The sequence below is a fragment of the Staurois parvus genome, unplaced genomic scaffold, assembly GCF_062004578.1.
Source record: "Staurois parvus isolate SC_StPar_1 unplaced genomic scaffold, SC_StPar_1.0 ptg000011l, whole genome shotgun sequence".
Taxonomy (NCBI): domain Eukaryota; kingdom Metazoa; phylum Chordata; class Amphibia; order Anura; family Ranidae; genus Staurois; species Staurois parvus.
In genome coordinates this window covers 8777739-8800247 of record NW_028317807.1, presented here as the reverse complement: position 1 = coordinate 8800247, position 22509 = coordinate 8777739, and the positions used below count along the sequence as shown (strand labels likewise).

General features: G+C 43.3%; 1 protein-coding gene across 3 annotated transcripts in view; it reads left to right on the top strand.

Annotated features, from left to right (window-relative positions):
• The window catches only part of CDK15 (cyclin dependent kinase 15), a 225456-nt gene that overhangs the window by 26509 nt on the left and 176438 nt on the right, over nucleotides 1–22509 (top strand). For all 3 annotated transcript variants that reach the window (XM_089670519.1, XM_089670521.1, XM_089670524.1), the window contains one exon: nucleotides 18770–18867. In XM_089670519.1, coding sequence (XP_089526645.1) covers nucleotides 18770–18867 — 98 coding nt within the window. The remainder of the gene's footprint in view (nucleotides 1–18769; nucleotides 18868–22509) is intronic.

Here is a 22509-nt window from a genome sequence, read left to right as displayed (position 1 = left end):
AATGTGATCTGCTGTGTGCGGGCGACATAGGGCTCCTATAGGTGCATAAAGAGGAGTATTCTACATCACTGTTTGACGGTGGACAGACTGGTTATCTCCCGCTATTGGTGTACAACCCGTGTCCTGTCTTTGGTGGAATGGGTAGAGTAGTTGGACCACGCTGAATGCATGGGACAGGAACTGGGCACCCAGGAACATTGTAATCGTACATGGCTCTTCTGGAATATGTACAGAGAATCTTCAGAGCTTTGGGACCTACTAATCGGTTGATGGCTGTCTAAACTCTTTGGTTCGATTGGCGGTTCCCTAAGGGCACCCTCCTTGGGCTTCGCTTTTTCTTCCTTGTCTTATTTTGTTTTCTTTTTCTCTCCCCTTTCCTTTCCTCCTCTCCCCTCTCCCCCCTCCCCCCCCTTTTTTTAAAAAAAAGTTTTTTGGGTTTTTGTCAATGGTGGGGCCCTAGTTAGTTTGGTACTGTTACACCTGGCCTTTAAGCTTACCAGGGATCAATATATGGGGTTCTGACACATCTATGGAATGTATCTATTGCTCCTGACACTGATCATCGTGTCTCTGTTCGAGCTTCGGTACTCTAGACTATTTACCTTCTGTATCAATCTTGCCGACCCCTTGGAAACGTTGTTTTGGAATATTGCTGTATTTCCTTTAAATGCTATTCCTTTTTGTTGTTTCTACTTTATTTTTCTTGTACCTTCCCCAGATTGCTGGGGTTTATGTCTGATGTTTTGCCATTCTGCATGCTAAACTTCTAAGTTGTCAATAAAATTAGATTGAACATAAAATAATCACATTTTGTTGTTTTGAAGCCAGAAATGACACCGTTTTCATTTTATCCAGCTGTATTTACTCAACTGCAACTTATAACATCCAAGTGAAAGATATAACACCAACATGTCAGAAAAATGTTTTAAAAAATTCAAAAACAGAATCACTGAGTTGGAAAAAGGATCACCACCTCCTAAAAATGACTTGTAAACTCAATCAGGTGTAGCTAATCACCTTCTCAATGGTATGCCATTGACTTTCACCTGTGATCAACTGTGGTAATTTTGATTAACTCAGCATGAAAAGAGCTTGCCTGGAGCATTTCAGTCCCCGGTAGTGCAGCTGAAGCAAACAATTAACTATGGGTGGCAAGGCACTGTCAAAAGATCTGTGGGATAAAGTTGTGGACAGGCACAAGTCAGGAGATGGATATAATAAAATTTCAAAGGCTTTATCAATGCCTAGAAGCACAGTGAAGTCTAATAGAAGTGGAAGGTATTTGGTACAACACAGACCCTCTCTGGATCAGGATGTCACTCCAAACTGGATGAAAGACTCAGGAGGAAACTGGTCAGAGAGGCTGCTAAGAGGCCTACGGCAACTCTGAAGCAGTTACAGGAATTTATGACAAAGAGTGGTCATTAGACATGTGTGGTTTGTTCAGTTTTGAATTGAATTTCGGATTAATTTTTTCGTGATTTGGATGTATCAGAATTCCGAATGACAAAAATACTGAATTTAAACTAATCTGAAATAACGAAATGAAATTCGATTTGAATTCAAAAACAATCAAACATTCGAAAACAAATTTAAAGCGGAGCTCCACCCAAAAGGTGAAGTTCCCCTTTAAGGACTGGTCCTCCGCTCCCCGTTAAGGATTGTCACCTATGGGGAGCGGGTACCGTTATTTAACAGGTACCTGCTCACACTTCCGCTGCTTCGCCTAAGGAAATCGGAAGCGGAAGTTGTTCTCCCCTCCTCCCCGTAGTTTCCTGGGACATGTGACAGGTCCCAGAAGACTACGGGACCATTCAGAAAGAGCAGCACTACTTGCGCATGCACACTGGGAACTCGGCTGTGAAGCCGCAGGCCAACACTGAAGATGCTGGTGTCGGGAACACAGAACAGCCAGTGAAACGGGCTGCAGGGGGGACACCGCAGGATCAAGTGACAGGTGAGTGGCTGTTTTTTAAGTCAGCAGCTACAGTTTTTCTTCCTGTCCCTTCAAATTTTTCTGTCACTGCATTCAAAAATCAACATTGATTTGACCACACTACTGATTAGAAAACCAATGAGTTATTCAAAATTAATTTTGACCAATTTCGAAAAGATTTCAATCGAATTCGAAATTCAAATTTTTTTCCCCTGATTTAAGCTGGCCATACAAAAAACCCTAGGAAAAAGGTACCAGGGGCATCTCATGGGGCCCCCTACTGACCCCAGGCCCTCGGGCAGTGCCTGAGTGTTCGAATGGTCAGTCCGCCCCTGCTAAACCCCATTGAAAATTTGTAGAATGACTTGAAGACTGCAGTCCACAAACATCACCATCAAATTTAACTGAATCTGAGCAGTTCTGAGAAGCAGAGTGGGAAAATATTGCAAAGTCTTGATGTGAGAAGTTAGTAGAGACATATCTCAACAGACTAAAGGCTGTAATTCAAGCAAAAGGTGGTTCAACAAAATACTGACACTAGGGGGTGATCCTTTTTCCAACTCAGTGATTCTGTTTTTAATTTTTTTTTCCCCTATATGTTGGTGCTATAACTTTCATTTGGATGTTATAAGTTAAAAGTACAGCTGGATAAAACAAAAACTGTGTCTGTCTTCATTTCAGGGGGGGTGATTATTTTTTATACCCACAGTAATGAGACTGTGATAGCATGGAAGACAATCTGGAGCTAACTGACACTGGCTGGGAGTGACACTGACTGACATCACTAGTGATACTAATACAGTGATCAGTGATAATACTGTACAATGTAATAATGACACTGGGAAGGGGTTAACATCAAGGGGCAATGAAGGGGTTAACTGTGTGCCTAACAAGTGTTATGTGTACTGGTTTTACTCACAGATCGGGCTGCTTTTCTCCCTGAATTCAGGGAGAAGAAACAGCCATATTGTACTGTGAGTTCTGTTTGTAATACAGCTGATTAGCAGGTATAGAGCCAAAATCATTGGCTGTAAACCGCTGACAAACTCGTGCTGTGTCCAATCACAGCACAGGTCAGTAGGGGACATACGAGCATGAAAAACCAGGAAGTTTATTTCAAAGTATGGGCACATCGCAGTGCCTGGCTGTGCCACCTGCTAGCCGTAAATGTACTGTTAACAGGCGGCAAGTGGATAGTAGAAGACCTGAAGCTGTGCATGACAGAAGACCCAGAGCATTTGTCTGCACCTGGCTTCCAATCATTATCAGAAGACCCGGAGCTGTCAGTGACAGCTCAGTCATTTTGGTGGGAATGTACTATGGAGCCTCTATGGAGCTCCTTCTGAAGGTGTTAGTTGCCTGGTTGTCATGCTTATCCTTTAACTTCTGTGACATCTGAGTCAATGATATACTCTTCATAATTTGAACTGTGGGTGGCCTTGTTAGAACCATCTGGCTCGACAAAAGTAGCTACTGAGCTGGGTGAAAAATACTGGCAAAACAGTGACTACATCCTATCACTCACTGTTTAAGTATTCAGACAACTGAGGTGGCTGTCTGAATACAATAGCTGGTTGAGGATAGAGGAATTTTTTGATTCTTTCTGAATGAGTCTGGGACTCAGCCAGTAGATAAGCATGTCAGGCTGTCCAGGCAACTAGCATTTTCAGGAGGTCAGCAAAGGCAATCTACATATTGCTTTCAGCTCAATCTTTCTTTAAAGTACTGAGACCCAGTCAGCAAAGCATTCATTTCAACTAAAAATCTTCCCTTAAGATGATATGTACACTCAATTTATTTTATGCCTAAAACAGAAATCGACTATTGACTTCTTGGGAAGGACCTACTCAGTCCGTTCATTCTTTTTTTCACTTTTTTTTTTCTCCATACCTCACCTCACCTCACCCAAGTTTCTTCTTTGATTCTCTTCTTTCCTCTTTATCTGCTCTCTTCAACTTCTCCGTTCCTTCTTTTGTTTTTCTCTTCCTGTTTTCTTACTTCTTTACTTAACCCGCATACATGACAATCACCATACCTTCATTAACCTGGCTTTCAATCAACATAATGCCATACGTCGCTATTCTTATACCTCTGGTCTTGCTATAGCATACCTCTACATGTTTCTTACACACTTTACTGACCCACAAAGCAGCCCTTTTTCTTTTTCTACAGTCTTCATAGCTATTGTTCAGCTGCTTTTACAGTCGCTATTGCTATTATTACCATTTCTTCGGAACTTCTCAGGGGTCTTGATAATACCCGCATTTCAATTTTAGAATCTATTTTTACCTGCTTTGGATAACCTGTAAGATTTGTTGATAATATTGCTGTGTTGCCATGATATACCTTTTGGAAGTTATCATCAGCTGATGTTATGTATATTTGAAAACCCAATAAAGTTTAAAAAAAAATATATATATTTTATGCATGTTTTCTACCTGTAAAAGCCTCCCCTATGTAGGCATCCAAGAGCCCTGAGACTGCTGATGGGTGCTGCCATCTTAGATTTGACATCACCAGACTCAGAGCTATCATTGAAGTGACACTTTATATTTATTCCCCTTGTCAGCTACATAAAAGGTTATGTAGGGGGGCGAACAGCACGGTGAGGCTCTGGACCAGGATAGAGAGTAATTAGACAATCTCAGAAGAGAAAAGGGCTATGACATGCAAGCTAGGAGAGGGCCATTTTCTAGCAAGTTCAAAGGCACATTGCAAGTTGATAAAAAAACTAATCTGGAAAGAAAATAGCTTTTTTTTGTAATGAACTTTAGTGATTTCCAAGCATTTATAACAAACAGGGTTGCGTAGAAACATGGTATGACAAACAGAGCAGCAAGAAAACAGAGAAACAGACTCATCGATGAGAGGTACATAGATACAAACAATGTCAAGACTTAACAGTGAATTGGCAGTCATTTTCAGACAACTGAGCAGACAAGTCAGAATGAGAAGTATCCCATGGATCCCAAACTGCTTCAAAGGTGGGAACAGAATTAGCATGCAAAGCAGTTAGGTACTCCATTTTTCTAATCTCTGTTATAACCTTCATCAATTCCGATAGCATAGGGGGCGTAGGAGAAAGAATGGGAATGGTTCTCCTGGCCGCTGTTAAAATGTGAGAGAAAAGTTTCTTTGCAAATTTGGAGAGACTGGAAAAAGGTAGGCCTAACAAAAAATGGATGGGCTCAAATGGAATAGAAGCCCGTAAAAGTAATCATAGTCAGCTAAGGACCTCTCTCCAAAAGGGTGCAATGTGCTGCAAGCCCAAAAAATGTGGAAAAGAGTGCCAGTTTCCTCGCCACAGCACCAGCATACAGAAGAAACATTCGGATTACGAGCATGGAAAACCTCAGGAGTCCTATACCAAAACATCAGGATTTTCGAAGTGTTTTCTTTATATACTACACATATAGAAGATCGGGAAGCAGCCTCCAAAATCCTGCTCCATTGGTCCAAAGTAATGTCATGCTGGAGGATTCTGGGCCATTTACGCATATAAAGGTGGGTATCAATAGAAAGGGGATTAGCGTCTAGAAGCAGTTTATTCATAGAAGAAATTATGCCCTGTTGGCATGGGCCTTGGATACAGATATGTTCAAAGGGGGGAGGACCAGAGAAGAGGCTTTGGAGGAAAAGAAATTGCGTATCTGTAAGAAAATAGCTTTTACCTACAATTTTTAAAGTTGATGACAGGGTCTCTTTAAACCCACAATTTTTTTTAGTTTCGGATAGAGTAGTTCCCCTTTATTACCCATCCCAGAGGTGAAGTATGAAGAGACAGGAAATCTCTCCAAAATTAAGAGAATGTTCACTTAGACAGTTGTCATTCGAACAGGTGTCTTCAAAAAAGATTGCCCCTGCTCTGAAGCTTGCAAAATATCTCCTCCCTCTCACCACGGCTCTTAACTGGCTGTTAATGTACACAGCTTAAATTAATCTAAAATGGATTAAGGTTTTCCAATAGCTCTGCTCCCAAAGAGTATGTTGCTTGTCTCCAAGAGACTCCCCTCTCCTCTCAAGGACATCCTTGCATCTTCAAGGATCTCTGCAAAAAACTGTCTGCATCTATATGAAACATACACCCTTCTTGCTTACCAGAAGGGCACCCTCTTGCTCTGTGGGGATTCAAACCTGGTCCTTAATCTTAAAATGGACAAGTCCTCTCCAGATCCCTCAGACTCATATTCCATATCTAGAGCTTTCAATGGTCTCATGGATTCTACCTAGTCCACCCAGTCTCCCTTCCTTCTTATCTTGGCATCCCCTTCCCTGCACTTTAGACCTCCTAAACCACTGTTGACTTTGTACTTTTGGGATTCTGTTAAATACTCTGTGGGCCTCCTTTCCCCTTATCTTCCTATACTTCACTTTCTTAATTGCCCACTGTTCTCCCTGGTGCATGATACCTATAGCTACTGCTAATGGAGCTCACATGGCTTTGTTACTGTCTAAACCCTCTTAGACATGCACAGAACTTGCACTCTCCAAAGACTCTCTTGCACTCTCATAAGATTTTCTTATAGTTTCTTACAAAATCCTCAATGGAGAACTTTTCCACTGCTTAAAATTACAACACTTTTTAGACTTCCTACTCAAAAAAACGTGATTCACCTTTGTTTTTGACAGCATTTACATCAACATGTAAGTCTAACCCTATGATTAAGAGTGGGATTTTCCTGTTGTATGTTATTATTCTCAGAAATTCTTCCAACCAGGTAGGAAGAAATAGGAATCGGCTCTTAATAAATCTCTCTCCTCTGAGGACTGAGGTGAGAATTGGCTGCGCTTTTTAAAAGTTCCCATAATGTACAGGCCTTAGAAAATTCCTACAAGGTACCCAGTAAGAATTGTGAAATGTATACTGTCATACTCAGCTGCATGTTTTCAGGAATGTTTAGAAACATTAATTATGATGCACATTTGGTGCACCTAGGTCTTGTTTTTGAATTATGCTGCTTGCTACTGCCAGACCCCCCTTTTCCCCTCTGCTGATGAAGAACCTTCCTAATTTGCTAGTAGTTTAGGTACATTTACAGTATTTAGCTCTTCTGTAGGCAGAGGAGCACGGGTTAATTGTTTAGGAGGCTGTGGCTTTATTTCCCCCTGCATTCTGGTACTCTCTAGATGTTTCCAGAACATAATGGTCTGAGTGACAGAGGCTTCAGCCTGATTATTCATGGGATGTCTTCCAATCTCTGCAGAGAAGGGCCCAGAAGGTGTGGAAGCAACCCATACATATTCTGAAGCCTGGCAGTCCAGGGTCAAGTTCTCTGGAGGGACTCCTGTGCTGGGTGGCTCTGCGCCTGGGGCAGAAAGGAGAGAAGACAGAGGAGGAATAGGAGAGCTCCAGGAACTCATCTAGCTTAGGTCTCAGCTAGGCCTAGCTGCAAACCCCCTGCCAAGCCAGAAGCAGCCTGTTCAGTGGAGGCCAAGAAAACAGCTATTCTGGATCCTGGGAGTTTAAGGGATTGAGTAAGAACAAGCCAGCCATCACTACTAAGTGAAGACAAGGACAGTGAAATGCAATACCTCATGTTTCTGAGACAGAATGTAGCTGAAATGTAGTTGTCAAACACCACCTGGCGGTACCACTAGCGATCCACAGGACAGGACTCCCCAGGGCCCGGGGTCTAAGTCCCAGTCTGCTTGTTCACCAGAGCCCTTGATGGTGGGGATGGACTTGGAGCAGACAGTGACCAGGTCGCAGCCCCTGAGTACACCCGCCTGTGGTAGAGGGATCTGCCAGAGGTATATACTGGAAGAGAGCCTGATGTGAAGAGGCGGATATGCCTGAGCAGCAGTGACCAGATCTGTGCACGATGGACGGATGGATGGCAGGGTAGTGTAGCGTAGTCAGACAGGCCGGGTCGGTAACTGTGGGGACAGCACGGTACAAAGCAGCAGACAAAGAGTAGTCGGGTCACACACCGGGTTCAGTAACAGGAGGTCAAATAAATAGGGAAATGCAGGAGAGTAGTTAAACGAGCCAGGGGTCAGAGCAGGAGATAGTTAGCGAAAGTCAGGAGCAAGCAGGGTCAGCAACAAGATCAATCAGCAGGAAAACAACGAGCAGGAACAAGATAATAAGACCATACGGCAACTTGAGTCTGTGCAGGGCTGGTTTAAATAGTGCGCCCTGCACTGTCATTGGTGCGAGGCGCGCGTCCACGATCGCGAGTGTGCATGTGCGGCTGCCGCCACCGCAGCTGCCTAGGTCCTAACGCCTGCCGTTTAGAGTGCATTGGCGTTCTGCGCATGCGCAGACCCCTGTGCCGCCGTGACTGCTGACAGTAGTGCAAGACAGCTAGGAGCATGCTAATTCTCCAACCTTTGGAAATCAGCAGCCATGCCGTGCAATACAGCCAGTTGCTGTGTCTCTAACTTTTTTTGGAACTGTTATACCTTTTTTTTTTTTTGCTTTGCACTACTACTTCCACCATTGTGCAATACAGCTTTCAGCTTGGAATTAGAGCAGTCAGAGACTTAGCAGGTCCTCAACTGTTTGTACATAGTTCTACAGTGTTCCTTCAGTTTGGGGTATCCCATGCACCTCCATTGCTGATCCAAGTTCTTCATTCCTAAAATAAACACCAAAAATCAAAACCCCTAGACTGTTGAGCCATCTGGAAGTGTGTGAAAATACAGTTTGCCTAGCTGTGGGTGCTGTGAGGTGGAAATAGGCCTGAATTCTAGTGGCTCCTTTGGGGGTGGCACTACACTTTCTTCCTTTTTTAATCTTTAACTTTTCCTCTACTCTTTGCTCATGGAGAGATCGAGCTTCACTCATTCATTCTTGTTACGGTTAATACCTACAGCCCCATTGTTTGGGGATAAGCTATGCACACAGGCCATCAAATCTATCTTAAAATCTTTTAAATGACCTGTGCCATCATCCTTACAGTGTGAGCATGCGTTCTAAGATATGTACTGACTATCCTATCCCTATCTTAACTTAAATTCTCGCCCTTAGCTATGATAATGTCTCATCTCATGCCTCATTGTGATCTACATTCATTTGTTTGGATACAGTTGTGCTCAAAAATTTGCATACCCTTGGAGAATTGGTAATATACAGTATGCACCATTTTTAAAGAGAGCAGTGGGTGAGCAGGCAAAACGCATTTCTTTTATTTCTATAGGTCATAACAGAATGGCACAATCCTAAAACAAAACATGGCAACAAGTAAACAAATGAACTGACCCCTGTTCAAAAGGCTGCATTCCCTTAATTCTTAATACTGCGTATTGCTCCATTTAGCATCAATGGCAGCGTGCATTCTTTTGTAATAGTTGTCTTCGAGGCCCCGAATTCCTGTAGGTGGTATAGCTGCCCAATCGTCTTGGCAAAAATGCCGCCATGTCATGCAAAGTCTTTGGTCACTTTACATGTTTGGGATCTCCCTAAAGTGGTCAGGAGACAGTGATGGCCACTCTAGAATCATCACCTTTTCCCGCTGTAACCACTGGAGGGTCAGCTTGGCCTTGGCCAACGTGCATAGTCATTATCACACTGAAAAGTCCAAGAGTGCCCAATGTGCAGCTTTCTTGTAGAAGAATGCAAATTGTCTGCCAGTATTTTCTGATAACATGCTGCATTCATCTTGCCATTAATTTAGAGCTCACACACCCTCAAAACATCAGTGAGCCACCACCATGCTTCACAATGGGGATGGTATTCTTGTTGCTGTTGACCCCTCTCCAAACAGAGCGCTTATGTTTGTGACCATAAGCTCAACAAGGTGTGGTCGGGCATATTGTAACAGGGCTTTTTTTTTTTTTTTTGTGGCATTGGTGCAGTACATGTTTTTTTTCTGGCAACTCGACCATGCAGCTCATTTTTGTTCAAGGATGTTCATATTGTGCTCCTTGAAACAACCACACCATCTTTTTCCAGAACAGCCTTTATTTCTCCTGACGTAACCTGTGGTTTTTCTTGTATCCTGAACAATTTTGGCAGTTGTGGCTGCATTCTTTCTTGGTCTACCTGACATTGGCTTGGTATAAAGAGATCCCCCATATCTTCCTAAACCCTTTTCTATCTTTATAATGTATCATTACCTTGTTACGCAGGTCTTTTGACAGTTCTTTTCTGCTCCCCATGGCTCTGTGTCTAGCCTGCTCAGTGCATCCATGTGAGAGCTAACCAGCGTATTGTCTATTTCTACTCAGACACTAATTGCAATTTAAAAAGCCACAGATTTAGCAAATTAACCTTTTATATGTCATGTTAACCTGTGTGTGTCACCTTGTGTGTCTGTACCAAGGCCAAAATTCCCGGGTATGTAAACTTTTGATCATGGCCATTTGGGTGATTTCTGTTATCATTATGATTTTAAAAAGAGCCGAACAACTATGTGATAATATATGGCTTCATAGGATCACTATCCTTAAAGAATAAGTTCATCTTTCGTAACGTGTTGCATGTTACACCTATATTCAGGGTGTAACATATTTTGATCAGATCAGCCCCCTCTCCTCCCTGCTCTCTGCTGTGAAAGCTAGCAGGGGATCTTCTCCCCCCTCGCTAGCTGTCAAATTAAAAAAAGATCTGGTTGTGTGGGGCTCCGCCCACCCGGGCACATCATTAATTCACAGTATTCTGTGAATGGGAAAACTACAAGTCCTGGCAGCCTTTGCAGCTGTTGGTTTATAGATTTCAGAGAACTACCACAGCACTCCACAGCGCCGTGGTAGTTCATTGAGCCTTTCTGTCAGTAGTATCTGCATGCCCGAACAGGATGTACGAGCAAGTAGATAAACTAAAAGGTTATGCTGATTGCTGGTGCAATGCTTTCGAGCCCCACAAACAAAAAATAATAAAATAATTACCTGCAAAAAAAGTGCATTTATTATTTTTTGATAAAAGGTGAACTTATCCTTTAAATAAAAGACGATCAGTTATATTTTCAGTATCAATTCCAAAATTTCATGATTTCTGACAGTGATACCAACTTTTTAGCACAACTATATCTATTGCCCCTATGTATGTGACTTTTGATCAGCTACTATGCAGCCGTCAGGACAACTCTATAAAATTTCTTATCAATAAGAGGTTTTTGTAACAAGATTTCCCCTCAACTCCTGTTCCAGTGACTTTGGCCAACAGTACAAAAAGTGAGGGTGATTCTCTTCAGGGGAACACTGACAGAAAAAAAAAATTAAACCCCTAATCCACTGACTTTCATCTTTTACCTTTTTTCTCATGCTAAGAGACTACCCTAAAGGCTCCTTAAGATTAGCAGCCTACAAATGCACACTGACCTTTAGAGTATGTACTTTACTAGAATGTCAGCTTTACTCTTTCCTGCTACATTAAGGGTCCTTTCACACGGGTGTTCCACTTTTTTTTTCTTCAGTTCTGTCACGTTTTTTCAAAGAAAAAACAGATGAATTTATATCCCTTTTTTCATCCGCTTACATCCGTTTTTTAATCTGGTTTTTCATCTGGTTTTTTTTCATGTGTTTTTTTCATTTGTTTTTTTTTTTTCATGTCTTTCATGTGTTTTTTTTTTTATTTTTGCATCTGTTTTTTTTGCATCTGTTTTTGATCCGTTCACTTCCGTTTTTTTCATCTATTTTTTCATCAATTTTTAGATTAGTTGACATCTGTTTAGATTTGTTTACATCCGTTTTTGGGCCATTGACATCTCTTTTTTGTCCGTTCCATTTTTTTTTTGCGGAAGAAAAATAGGTTTCTTCTGTTCAAAAAAAATGGATGTTAATGGATGTTAAAATGTTCATCCGTTTACATCCGCAAGTCCATAGCAATACATGGGGGTCCATTTTTCATCCATAAACGGACAGATAAAAGAACTAACATAAGGAACGCCCATGTGAAAGGGCCTCAAAGAAATAATATGATAGAAGTCCTAATTGTTCTCTTTTCTGTCTTAAACTAAAAATATTTTGGTTTTAGATACACTTTATGATGACAAATCTGTTTTACCCCCCGGGTCACATCAAAGTTGATTTTGAAAGTGAAGTCGAACAATTTCAAAATCGGGTGACCTGCCAATTTCATTACGATTTTCAAGAAATCGACACAAATGTCTATGCAAATCACAACAAAAGTAGTACATGTGCTACTTTAGAAATCCGTGCTGATCCAACCAATTCAGAACTGCACCGATATGACCGCTATAATAGGGTGCGACTTGGCATACGATTTTCAAGTTGCAGGCATGCAAAGTGCATACCAAGTTGCACCCGATGTGACTGGGAGCTTAAAGAGGCGAAGAATTTAGAGACATTTGGGAACTGCAGCACCAATCCCAGCTGTGTCTGTCCCTTGCTGCCTCTACACCAAGAACTGACAGATCAAGGACCAGGTGGGAAGGGCTGGTCAGGCTTTCAGTGGCACGCTGAGAGGCTGAGCCAGCTGCTGGCCAGGCTTTTGGGTGGATCCAAACATTAAAGTCGGGATCTTTCCAAAGCCTGGATTGGCTCTGTGACATCAGCTGAAAGCAGGCTTTAGACCGCTGTTGGCTGAAAACCGTTCTCAGAACTTAGAGCATTCCTATGACCCATAGGAGAAGTAGGGCCAAAAGAGCTTGGGTTCTAGTTCTCTTTTTAACCCTTTTGTCATCAGGACCTGACAGCAGCCACAGGGAGTGTGTGTAATACTGACAGGAAGACTCCTGCCTTTCATGTGGAAGCAGTCGGGTGGCGGAGCTGCCGCCCGATTGCTTTCACAGTCCTTGGTACCGGTGCCCTCCCCTCTGTGCGCACTCCCACCATTTTGTATTGAGTCCCTGCTTTTGTATTGAGTCCCTGCATGTCTCAATAAAGAAAACATGTCACCTAAAAATCATCACATAAGGGACTTTGTTTCTAAACCGCATATGTGTGAACAAGATAAGATCTTGAGCTAATCCTGTCCTGAACCTGATGGAGCATGTGCAGAAGGGCTACGGGTTCAGTCTGTTTTATCAGCCTGGATATTTGAACAAGAAGAGGGGCAGAGAAGACCGGATTAAACAGCCTTTACACAATGCAGATGCTTAACCTCTTAGGTTCCACACTACTTGGAGCATCACCTTTATTTTGAGGAGAGCCTGGGATTATGAATTCAGCTACTATTGGTATATCCAGAGTTTTATGACCATCCAACTGGGGGCAGTTATCTTGATTCCTTGGATCCATATCCCTTATTAGGAGACCGGGAGGTCTGATCCAGGAGAGCCTGTTGCTGGTCGCCAACACTTATGATAATAAAGCTTATTTGAGCACCTTAACCGGGGTCAATTTTTTGTGGTGAGTGAGCAATTCACTTATTGTCTGCACGTGATGAAAGAGCACATTTTTTGATCTACGGGACTACATCTTCATGGGACTGTCACCTTAATGTTCACTATATATTGTTTTTTGTCTAGAAACATCATTTGGTAGATGATGTTGAGCGTATACTGTATTATTTTTGTTTTTATTTTTTTGACACACTGTTAGGAATGGACTTGCCAGTAATGGTGGGACTCACCTGCCTTGTGGGCTGCAGTACCAGGGCTGGCCAGCGGGTGCTCCCAGCAATCAGAGACTCAACCCTGCAGCCAGCCAAACACCTGAAACTGCTTATGCAGGTGTATTTAAGTGATGGTCAGACCTGCAGTCTTTGCCTTGGTGTGTGTGTGTTTTTCCTGGGCCCTGTATCTTGTAATCCTGCATTCTTGTTCCTGTTCCTGTGTTCCTGCTAGTACGTTTCCTTGTTGCCAAACTCTGCCTGTTCTGATTACGCTGACCCTCTCCTGCTCTGACCCCGGCTCGTTCCTGACCATCCCTCTGCCTGACCCTCTGTACCACGCTGCCCGCTACCTGCTGAACCTGGCTTGTGACCCTGACCATTCTCCGCTTGCTCCCCCTGTACCTACCTGCCCGATTGTTATTGACCCGGCCTGCCTGACGACGCTTGCATTGTATGTATTGTTATCTGTGGGTGGTTTGGTTTGGTTCGTTTGCACTGTGTTATGTTTTAGTATTGCACTGCGTTTATGTTTGTATTGTTAGTGTTAATAAATTATATTGTTTATAACATATCTGAAGTCTGCGTTTCCCTGCGTCAGTCACATACCTCTGGTCATACCCTGGAGCCCTGACACACACAATTATTGTAGCGCCTACGTATTTAATTGTTCAAGTGTATTTCACTTTTTAGGGGAAGCTGCTAACCTCTATTTTGCCTGGCTCAATGCGGGCAACATTTTAGTCATTTGGGCGCCACAATATTCCAATTACTTATACTGTATCAATTAGCTGTGAAACCTTAGCTTCAATCCACACCACACGTGTGAATCAGTTCTCACTTTTAAGTGAAGGTCTGCTTTAAAATGAAGCTGTGTGTACAGATATATGCAGGCTGGCACTGCCTGATTTGCAGATATGCAGACTTCAGGGCTGTTTTTAATGACCCTAGCGACATAATTAGTGAGTCCTAGATCTAAAACAAGCATGCAGATCAAGAGTTCAGATTTTACAGACTTTCTGGCTAAATGCTTGTTCTGGATAAGTGACTTATTAGGGTGAAAAGCCAGGATTAGGACAACTGCCTTGGAGCCTGCTTTTTAAAAGCCAAGTCACAAATGGCAATCTCTATATTTCTGTCATCACAAGATAACTTTAAACAAAATAGATTTCCACTGTATTTTCTATATAAGCTTTAAGTGACATATACAGTCATTATATTTTCCTTAATATTTTCTTCTCATTGCTGAATACATTGCAAAGCCCTATTGAGAGCTGAGCTAACAGCTGTGTCATTACATGTTAAGAGGTCTTACACCCAGGCATTTTTTACATGGTGCTTTTCAACACTGTATTTGGCTCGTGACCAACACAATGTAGCTGTTAAATGAAAATACAAAGAAAAAAGTGAGGATTGCACCTCCTTTACACATGGGGAGGATGCAACAGATGCTGAAAGAAAATGTACACTATTTTTACCATTTACTGTCTTCAGAATCTGATTACTCCCTTGGAGCAAGAGCTCGAAGAACCATGATTGGCCAGTAACTACCCTTGATCTTCAGACTACGGCTTCATGTACACGAGCAGCTCCTAAACTCAAGTTTAGGCAACTTGAGTTTAGGAGCTTTTGGCATTTGTTTGCCAAAGCTCCTAAACTCAACTCCATAAAAGCCTATGTGTCCATGTGCACATAGGCTTTTAGCAGAGTTTTGGAGTTGCTGCGTTGAGGGGAGGTTAAATTTCCCTCTCCTCAAAGTGGAAATGGCGCGTTCAGGATAGCCACGTTTTGACCACTGACCGTGGGAAAAGGAAAAAACGCAGCAACCGCAATTTGCGGTTTTCTGCGGCCGGCGGTCAGGGTAAGATCATGTACATGAAGCCTTTATTCTTATTTTACAATAAAGATAGGATAGCATAGAATTAGGAGTAAAATGAAGTTTTAGTTTCAGCCTGATGTCAAAAGAGCAAGTTAAAAATAATAACATAGTAGGTTTAATAGTTTTGGGAGTGCACTTACTGTACCTTCAAAGTAAACAAATAAATATAATGGAGCAGATGCGCGTGACAACCAGTCAACTTCTATCTTTAGTTTGTTCAGATAAGCTTTGAAAATGAAAGATAGAAGCTGATTGGTTGTCATGCATAGCCGCTCTATTCTGGCTGCTCAGGGTTTGATAAATTCCCCTTAATGTGTACAGTGCCCCCCGAGCCTGGAGGACTGACTGCCTGACCATAGAGGCATAGTTGCCAACTTCATAGCTGTCGATTCATCCAGGAAACTTGGGAGACAATCAGCTTGAAGATCTTCTCCCAAGGTTCCTAGGATTTGAAGCAAATCTTCTGAGTTTTAATTCTTGTATATGCATGTTGCACTGGGGAAAAGGTGACGTCAGCAGAGAGAGGGGGAAGTGAGTGAAGCCAAACACCAAGTGGGCAGAGCACCCAGAAACTTCAAGTTCAGCCTCATCTTTCTGCAAAGGTGATGGGGCAACAGAAACCGGTGATTAGCAAGGACGGAAGAAGCCATGGCGGAGTATGCAGTGGCAGAGCTATTGCATAGCAGAGGGGGTGCTTACTGGCAGAAGGTTTCTGGGGTCTTGGGGTTCATTGTCAGGGGTGCTGGGAGGTTCAGAATCAGGAGTGCAGGGCAGTGCAGTGGCAGAGGTGCTGGGTGACAGGAAGATTCAAGGTCAGGGTGCAGAGTGACATAGGTACTATGTTCTTCATAGGGCCAAATGCAAAAGCTGTCTACTTGTAAGCTTGCAGGGAAGCTTCTCTGACTGAGTGCCATCCAATATGGTGTAGGCTCCTGGAATGTATCTTCCACTGATCTAAGGTAAGAACCAGGGGCGGACTGACAACTCTTGGGCCCCCGGGCAATAGGGGATAATGGGGCCTTGCCCACACTCAAAAAAGCCTATAAAAAAGGTACCAGGGGTATTTCCTGGGGCCCCCTACTGACCCCGGGCCCTCGGGCAGTGCTCGAGTGCTCAAATGGTCAGTCCGCCCCTGGTAAGAACAAGGGGGTTTAGTTAGCATGGGTGGGGGGGGGAGTTCAATAACTTTAAGTAACTTGAAAGTATAGTTAGCCTTTAGGCCCTCTTCAGACCTATGTGTTATGGTAATGTTCCTCTTTACTGTGTATGTAGCCTCCCAAATCCACAGATACAATAGGTGTCAATAGATCTGCACTGCAAGGCACAACATTGCACATGCAGGTCTGTTTTTTTCTTTCATTGTATTGGCAATCCATTCCTGATTAACTAGCTGTCTTAATTCAACACGTTAACAATAAAAATACCACACATTATCCTGTATGTAGTAACACACTGCAAAGGTATGACATAGTGTGAAGCATATTTAATCCCTCTTTTGGGGACGGTTATGAGAAATGGCCCACCCAAAACAGAATATTGTGCTAAACCTGTATGTAACTAAGAGAACCAGAACCTTTACTAAGTGAAAGTGTAGGTTTGATAAAGTTGGCAGCACCTGCACCCAGGACAGGGCCTCTGTTGACTGGATTGCCTTCTTGGGAAATGATTCAGTAATCTAAATGAGGTTATTGGGAGTAGAAGAATGACTGTAGACAGCATAAACCATTACCCATAGGCACATGGATGCACACCAGTAAATTAATAATACAAGCTTTAAATCAGAAAAGATTATTAACAGTACATACAACCAATTTACAAACAGGTATTATCAGCAAAGGGCCCAATCGGAGTCCTGGTGACATTTGTAACTTATACCCGGGTATATACAGTATACTTATTAGTAGAGATACCTCCAGATGAATGTTGCAGCAAAGTGCAGTTGCAGGATCTCCTGAGGATGATGTGGCCTCTGCCTTTTGTGTTGGAGACCTAATGACAAGCTCTGCAGTTAAAGGGGTAACTGTTACCCAACCAGCCTGGAATGGGACTTATCAGCAAGAACTGTGGTGTGGCACTGAAACTCAGTCTACCTATCAAGTCTGCTCTTTAATCCCTCACTAGCAGTTTTTCAAACAAGAGTGGTATACAAACACTATTTTAATAAACAGGTTCACTTTCTAATACACAACAAGGTGACCACTACATGCATACAGTAGCACAGACCTAGCTGTCCAGCGCTGTGCATGTGAAATAATAGACATGGCAGAGATACTCTCTCTGTCACAAGGATGCAGTTAAACTATTAGATCATAGAAATACTTGCATAATAGTCTCTTCTTGTCTGGGTGAACATTCTATGGACAGGACATATGACTTGGTTCTCTCTTGGCCTACTTCCTGGAAACTCCCCTTTATAACGATATCGAAGTCTTCCAATCTGGGGTTTTTGGTTCATCTAGCAAGGAAAGAGGCACCGTCACTTACAATTACAAACAATAGAGGGCAGCAGATCCCTACAGTAACATTGGCATTTGAATGTAGACCAGTACCATCCACAGCAGCCATACTCTGTAAGTTCTTCGAGAGTAGGGACTGATGTGAATGTACAATATGTAAAGTGCTGCGTAAATTGTTGTTGCTATATAAATGCCTACTGTATAATATAGATAATCCAAAGCAGTCCCTGCAGCATGTGGGTTTGTGATGCAATGAGACAAGGCCATATAATTTATGGTTCCAGTGTTTTACATCACCTCTCTATCCCCACACATGGGCACTGTCATCCCCAGCCTGGTAACTCACACAACTCAACTTACATCCACCTTCTACCGTGCCTGCAACCCCTGTTGGGAATACAACAGCATGTACTATATAGTATTGTGTGTTAATATCACTTGACCAGTAGATGGCACTGTACACTAAGGTTATTAGTTGTGCATATGTGTAAAACTTGTTGGTTATCTCTCTTCTCTCTCATCTCAAAGGAAGATGTCTGCTGTTATCACTGTCTGCTGAAATGTGCTTTGTATGTTTGCAACTTAAGCCACACAAGTAAAGTCACAGTTCTGCCTCATCACTACCAGTGTCTTCTCTAACACATAACCAACAACCCCCCCCCCCCCTACACACACACACACACACACACACACACTTTCTTTACCACTTTTTCCCCACTATCTTTTGTCACTACCGTGTGTGCACCCTCTTTCTCATAACCATACCTGAATCCCCCCCAATGTGCACGCTAACCACGTTACTTGACTCCCATCCTCCTGTTCTACATGCTCCTACTTCACTTGCCACTGCACAGACACCTACCCCTACTCTTGCAGCCACTGTACCAATGCAAACATCTGTGCTTGCTAACACTGCAGTTGTGCGCCTTTCAGTAATCAGCTTGTTTAGTGAATGGTCACACGTTTGCTAGTGACAAAGTAAGGTAAAGACTTGCTTTCATTTTTTATATCATGCATTTTTTTTCCTTCCTTCCTTACAGCAGAGAAAAGGACTCCCTTTTGGTACTGCATCTTCCTATCTGAACCTGGAGAAACTAGGTGAAGGCTCCTATGCAACAGTGTACAAAGGAATAAGCAGGTTAGCTGTTTTTGTCACTAAAACTGAGACTTCCACCTGAGGGTCTGAATTGCTTTGTTTTGTACATTCAGAGTAGGCTGCTGTTACCATGCTTAATGAAAAAAAAAAAACATTTGTGGAAGAAGCTTGATCCAGTAAATAGGCCAATACTTACACTGCTTACCTCAATTACCATGTTGTAGCTACCGTTTAGAACCACAGCTACTACTGTGTTTAACCTCTCTATAGCAAGAGATGAACTTTAGAACGAACATACCTTCCAAGAATGAGCTGCGGGCATAGTGAACACAGCCCCTGTACATGGGACATGGCAGGAGTAGGGTCTAAATGTTTGCCAGTCCCACACAATTCGGGACTGTTGGCAAAAAAAGAGGAGTCGAGCAAAATATGAGTAATTCAGATATTTTCTTTATAATATGTGAAAAGGAAAGGGGGTGCAGGAAAGTTCTATAAATTTGTGCAAGACATTAGGAAGTAGAGCTAAGATGAAACATAACTTTCCTATGTACCTCCCCCACAAATGTATTACCTATCTCTAACACTGCATCACCATACCACTTAACCTGTTCCCACACTTAATCTTAACATTTAACCTGTTACCTAAAATTAACACTTAACGTTCCCTTAACTAAACTGAAACATCTTAAATACTTAAACCACCATAACAGAACACAGTGCAATATGCAGAATCGGATCGCATAGGTGTGAATACCCATGCGATCCAATTCTAGTGCAGACTAAAAAAGGGTACTGCACGTTTTGGGTGCGGTGCGATTAGAGCCATACAAAATGTATGGCTCAAATCGCAACGCACACAAATTTGATTTGCTCAGGGATGCGGTACGGTTCCTGTGTGAATCACATGCGACTTACTGCACCACATATATGTGAACCCAGTGGAACTTTAATCAGAGCTATGCAGCACTACCCCCTTAAGAGTCGCTAGAAGATTTGGGTCCCTCTATAGTCCTGCACAGCCTGGCATCAAGCATTTCCACAACAGCTTGCATCCAGAGTCAGAAATCAGTTCTTGAGCTTTGGTTTTGTTGCTTTATTGAAGTATTTGAACTGAGATAGGGTTAGGGGTGCACAGGATACCCAAGAGTACTGACAAATCAAGGATAACTGCTGGAACTATTTACAAGCCTTCTCTGCAGCACAGTCTCTGTTGGAGAGCTAGCGTCTCCTTAGTGTACCACCGCAGACCCTAGATGAACTTCTCCTCTTCACCCAGCAATCTGGGGGTGTCCCTGAACAGGGGATCTGGTTCCTGCCATTTTAAGAGGTAAGCAGTCACTTATCCTTCCCCTATCCGCCCAGGGGTTGTAGGTGTACTCACTCAGATCCTCTCCTGCACCACCTGTGTGTTGGTGGCTGCTACCAGGCCTATCAGCTGGGCAGCTCAATCCCTGCCATGCATTTAGTACTCTCTCAGGGGGCCAGTGAGTTCCAAGCTTTCCTCCTCCCCAGTTCCAGGCCTGCAGGTAGGCCCCATCGCATTCGGTCTCCTTGCAGCCTCCTTTCTTCAGCCTCACATCTTCCACCTGAACTCTTCTGCCAACTCTCCTACACTCCTGCTACTGAGCAGGCTCCAACACTTAAGTGTGTCCAGCCCCTGCAACTTCTTGTTGGGGATTGGCTTGGACCCCTCAAGAGTGCAGCCAGCCACTCCTCAGATCCACCCACTGTCTCTAGAACCTTCCTCCAAAAGCCCTAGAACAGATGGAAATTCCAGAGGGGCAGCCCTGACCACAATTTGACACCTCTCTGGCTATTACATCTGGGCTGCTCAGTACCATTGAAGTCTAGCTCCCCCTAGCTAAACTAGGAGGGTGCTACAATCACTCCCCACTAAAAAACAGCAATATCCTCATTGGCTGGTGTCAAAAAACAAAAATGGCTCCTGAGCAGAGGAGCAGGGCATCTTGTACAAAAAAATTGGGAGGGGAAAATGGTACATAAACTGGGAAGGGGAAAAGAGAATATTTACATGTTTACAAATTGCTAGGTAGAAAAATAAAGATTCTTGCATATATACATATTTGCACAAATAAAAAAAAAATTAAAGAAACTAAGTGGTTTTCTTTGCAAAAATGTACCCAGACCAGCATATCTGGAGTCAACACAGTCCGGCAAAGTCCATAATGTGCAGGACACAATGGATTACTAGACTGGGATCCCGTGTCAGCCTTAACTACTACCTGGTCCCTGTAAATAGCCCGTCCTTTGCTCCACTCCTGCTTAACATCTTGAAAGCAGTCTCAAGCTTACTCCGGCTTTCTGATTCTGGCCCTCCGGTCTTTCAGTACACAGTCCCATTAGCAAGTCCACACTGTATGTGCAGGGAATCAGGTCACTAGGCAGCAACTGGTTAAGTGGCTGTCCACAGTGCCCGCACCTGACCCAGGCTCCAATCAGGGCAGTTGGCTTCCTGCATTTAGGACAGCTTAGGCAAAGTCTCTCTATCCCTCCGACCAGCCCTAGGCCTAAACATCCGCGATGCCCATGTCAATCAGGGTGATCTCCAGAATATAAACTCTAGGGTACTGCGATAATGCGCCCTCCATCTTGCTGCACTCATGCTCTCTCTCTATGTGGTGGGTGTAGAGGGCATTTCTTAGGGCAAGCTTTTTTTTATGGCCAGGCCCCTTCTCATGTCTTCTTGGCGCCAGCCTGTCTGCCGAGCAGGAATCTCCCCTTGTTAGCAGTGAGCCCTGATGTGCCAGGCGAAAATGAACAAACTGATTTTTCAGGAACTGTAGTAATGGTAGTTCGCAGCAGTTACCACAAACATCATCGGGGCATGAAGCCCCCCCCCTGCTGAATATATATGCAGAAATAAAGTCTCTGGGCCCATCAGTACAGTGCTGTTGGGCATTTGGAATCCACTGAATTGCAGGCCTTTCTCCGGGAAACGACCATCACAATCACGTAGGATTTACTGATTGTAGCAGGCCATATTGAGCTTGACAGAACATAGTCTGTTAATGTAGCCTCCTGTTGAGCAGCGGAGAGATTTGTGAGCACTCATAGGCCGCTCCTGTTGCTCCGGAAGATGGCAAGCATGACATAAATGGCAGGCACTTTACTGATCACAGCAGGAACATTTGAAGCATAATCTTTTATTGGGACCACCTGTTGAGCAGTGCAAAGACATCTGCAACTTGAAGGACCGTCCTAGTTGCTGTCAATGGAGGTAGTAACAGCAAAGCACATGATTCTGACTTTTTGCAGGTTAATCAAAGCATGGTCCATTTACCAGCCACCTGTGGAGCAGCAGGGAGATCTCTAGGTAAGCCTGGTGTGGTGGCCAAGGGTGACAACAATAGCATCAACTCCTTCTTGGCTCATCGGTTGCTAGGGGTGATGGCAGGCAGGTTGCTATATTATTATTATACAGTATTTATATAGCGCCAACAGTTCGTTCAGCGCTGTACATTACATTGGGGGACAATACATGAGACAGTACAATTACAATACAGTGCGATACGCGAGGGGTTCGAGGGCCCTGCTCCTTGGAGCTTACAATCTAGGAGGGAGGAGATAGTGGTACAGGAGGAAAACCTGTGGGGGATGCAGTGGTAGGAGGAGTGGAGGAGATCTGCAGTTAGCTGAGGGTGGGGTAGGCTTCCCTGAAGAGGT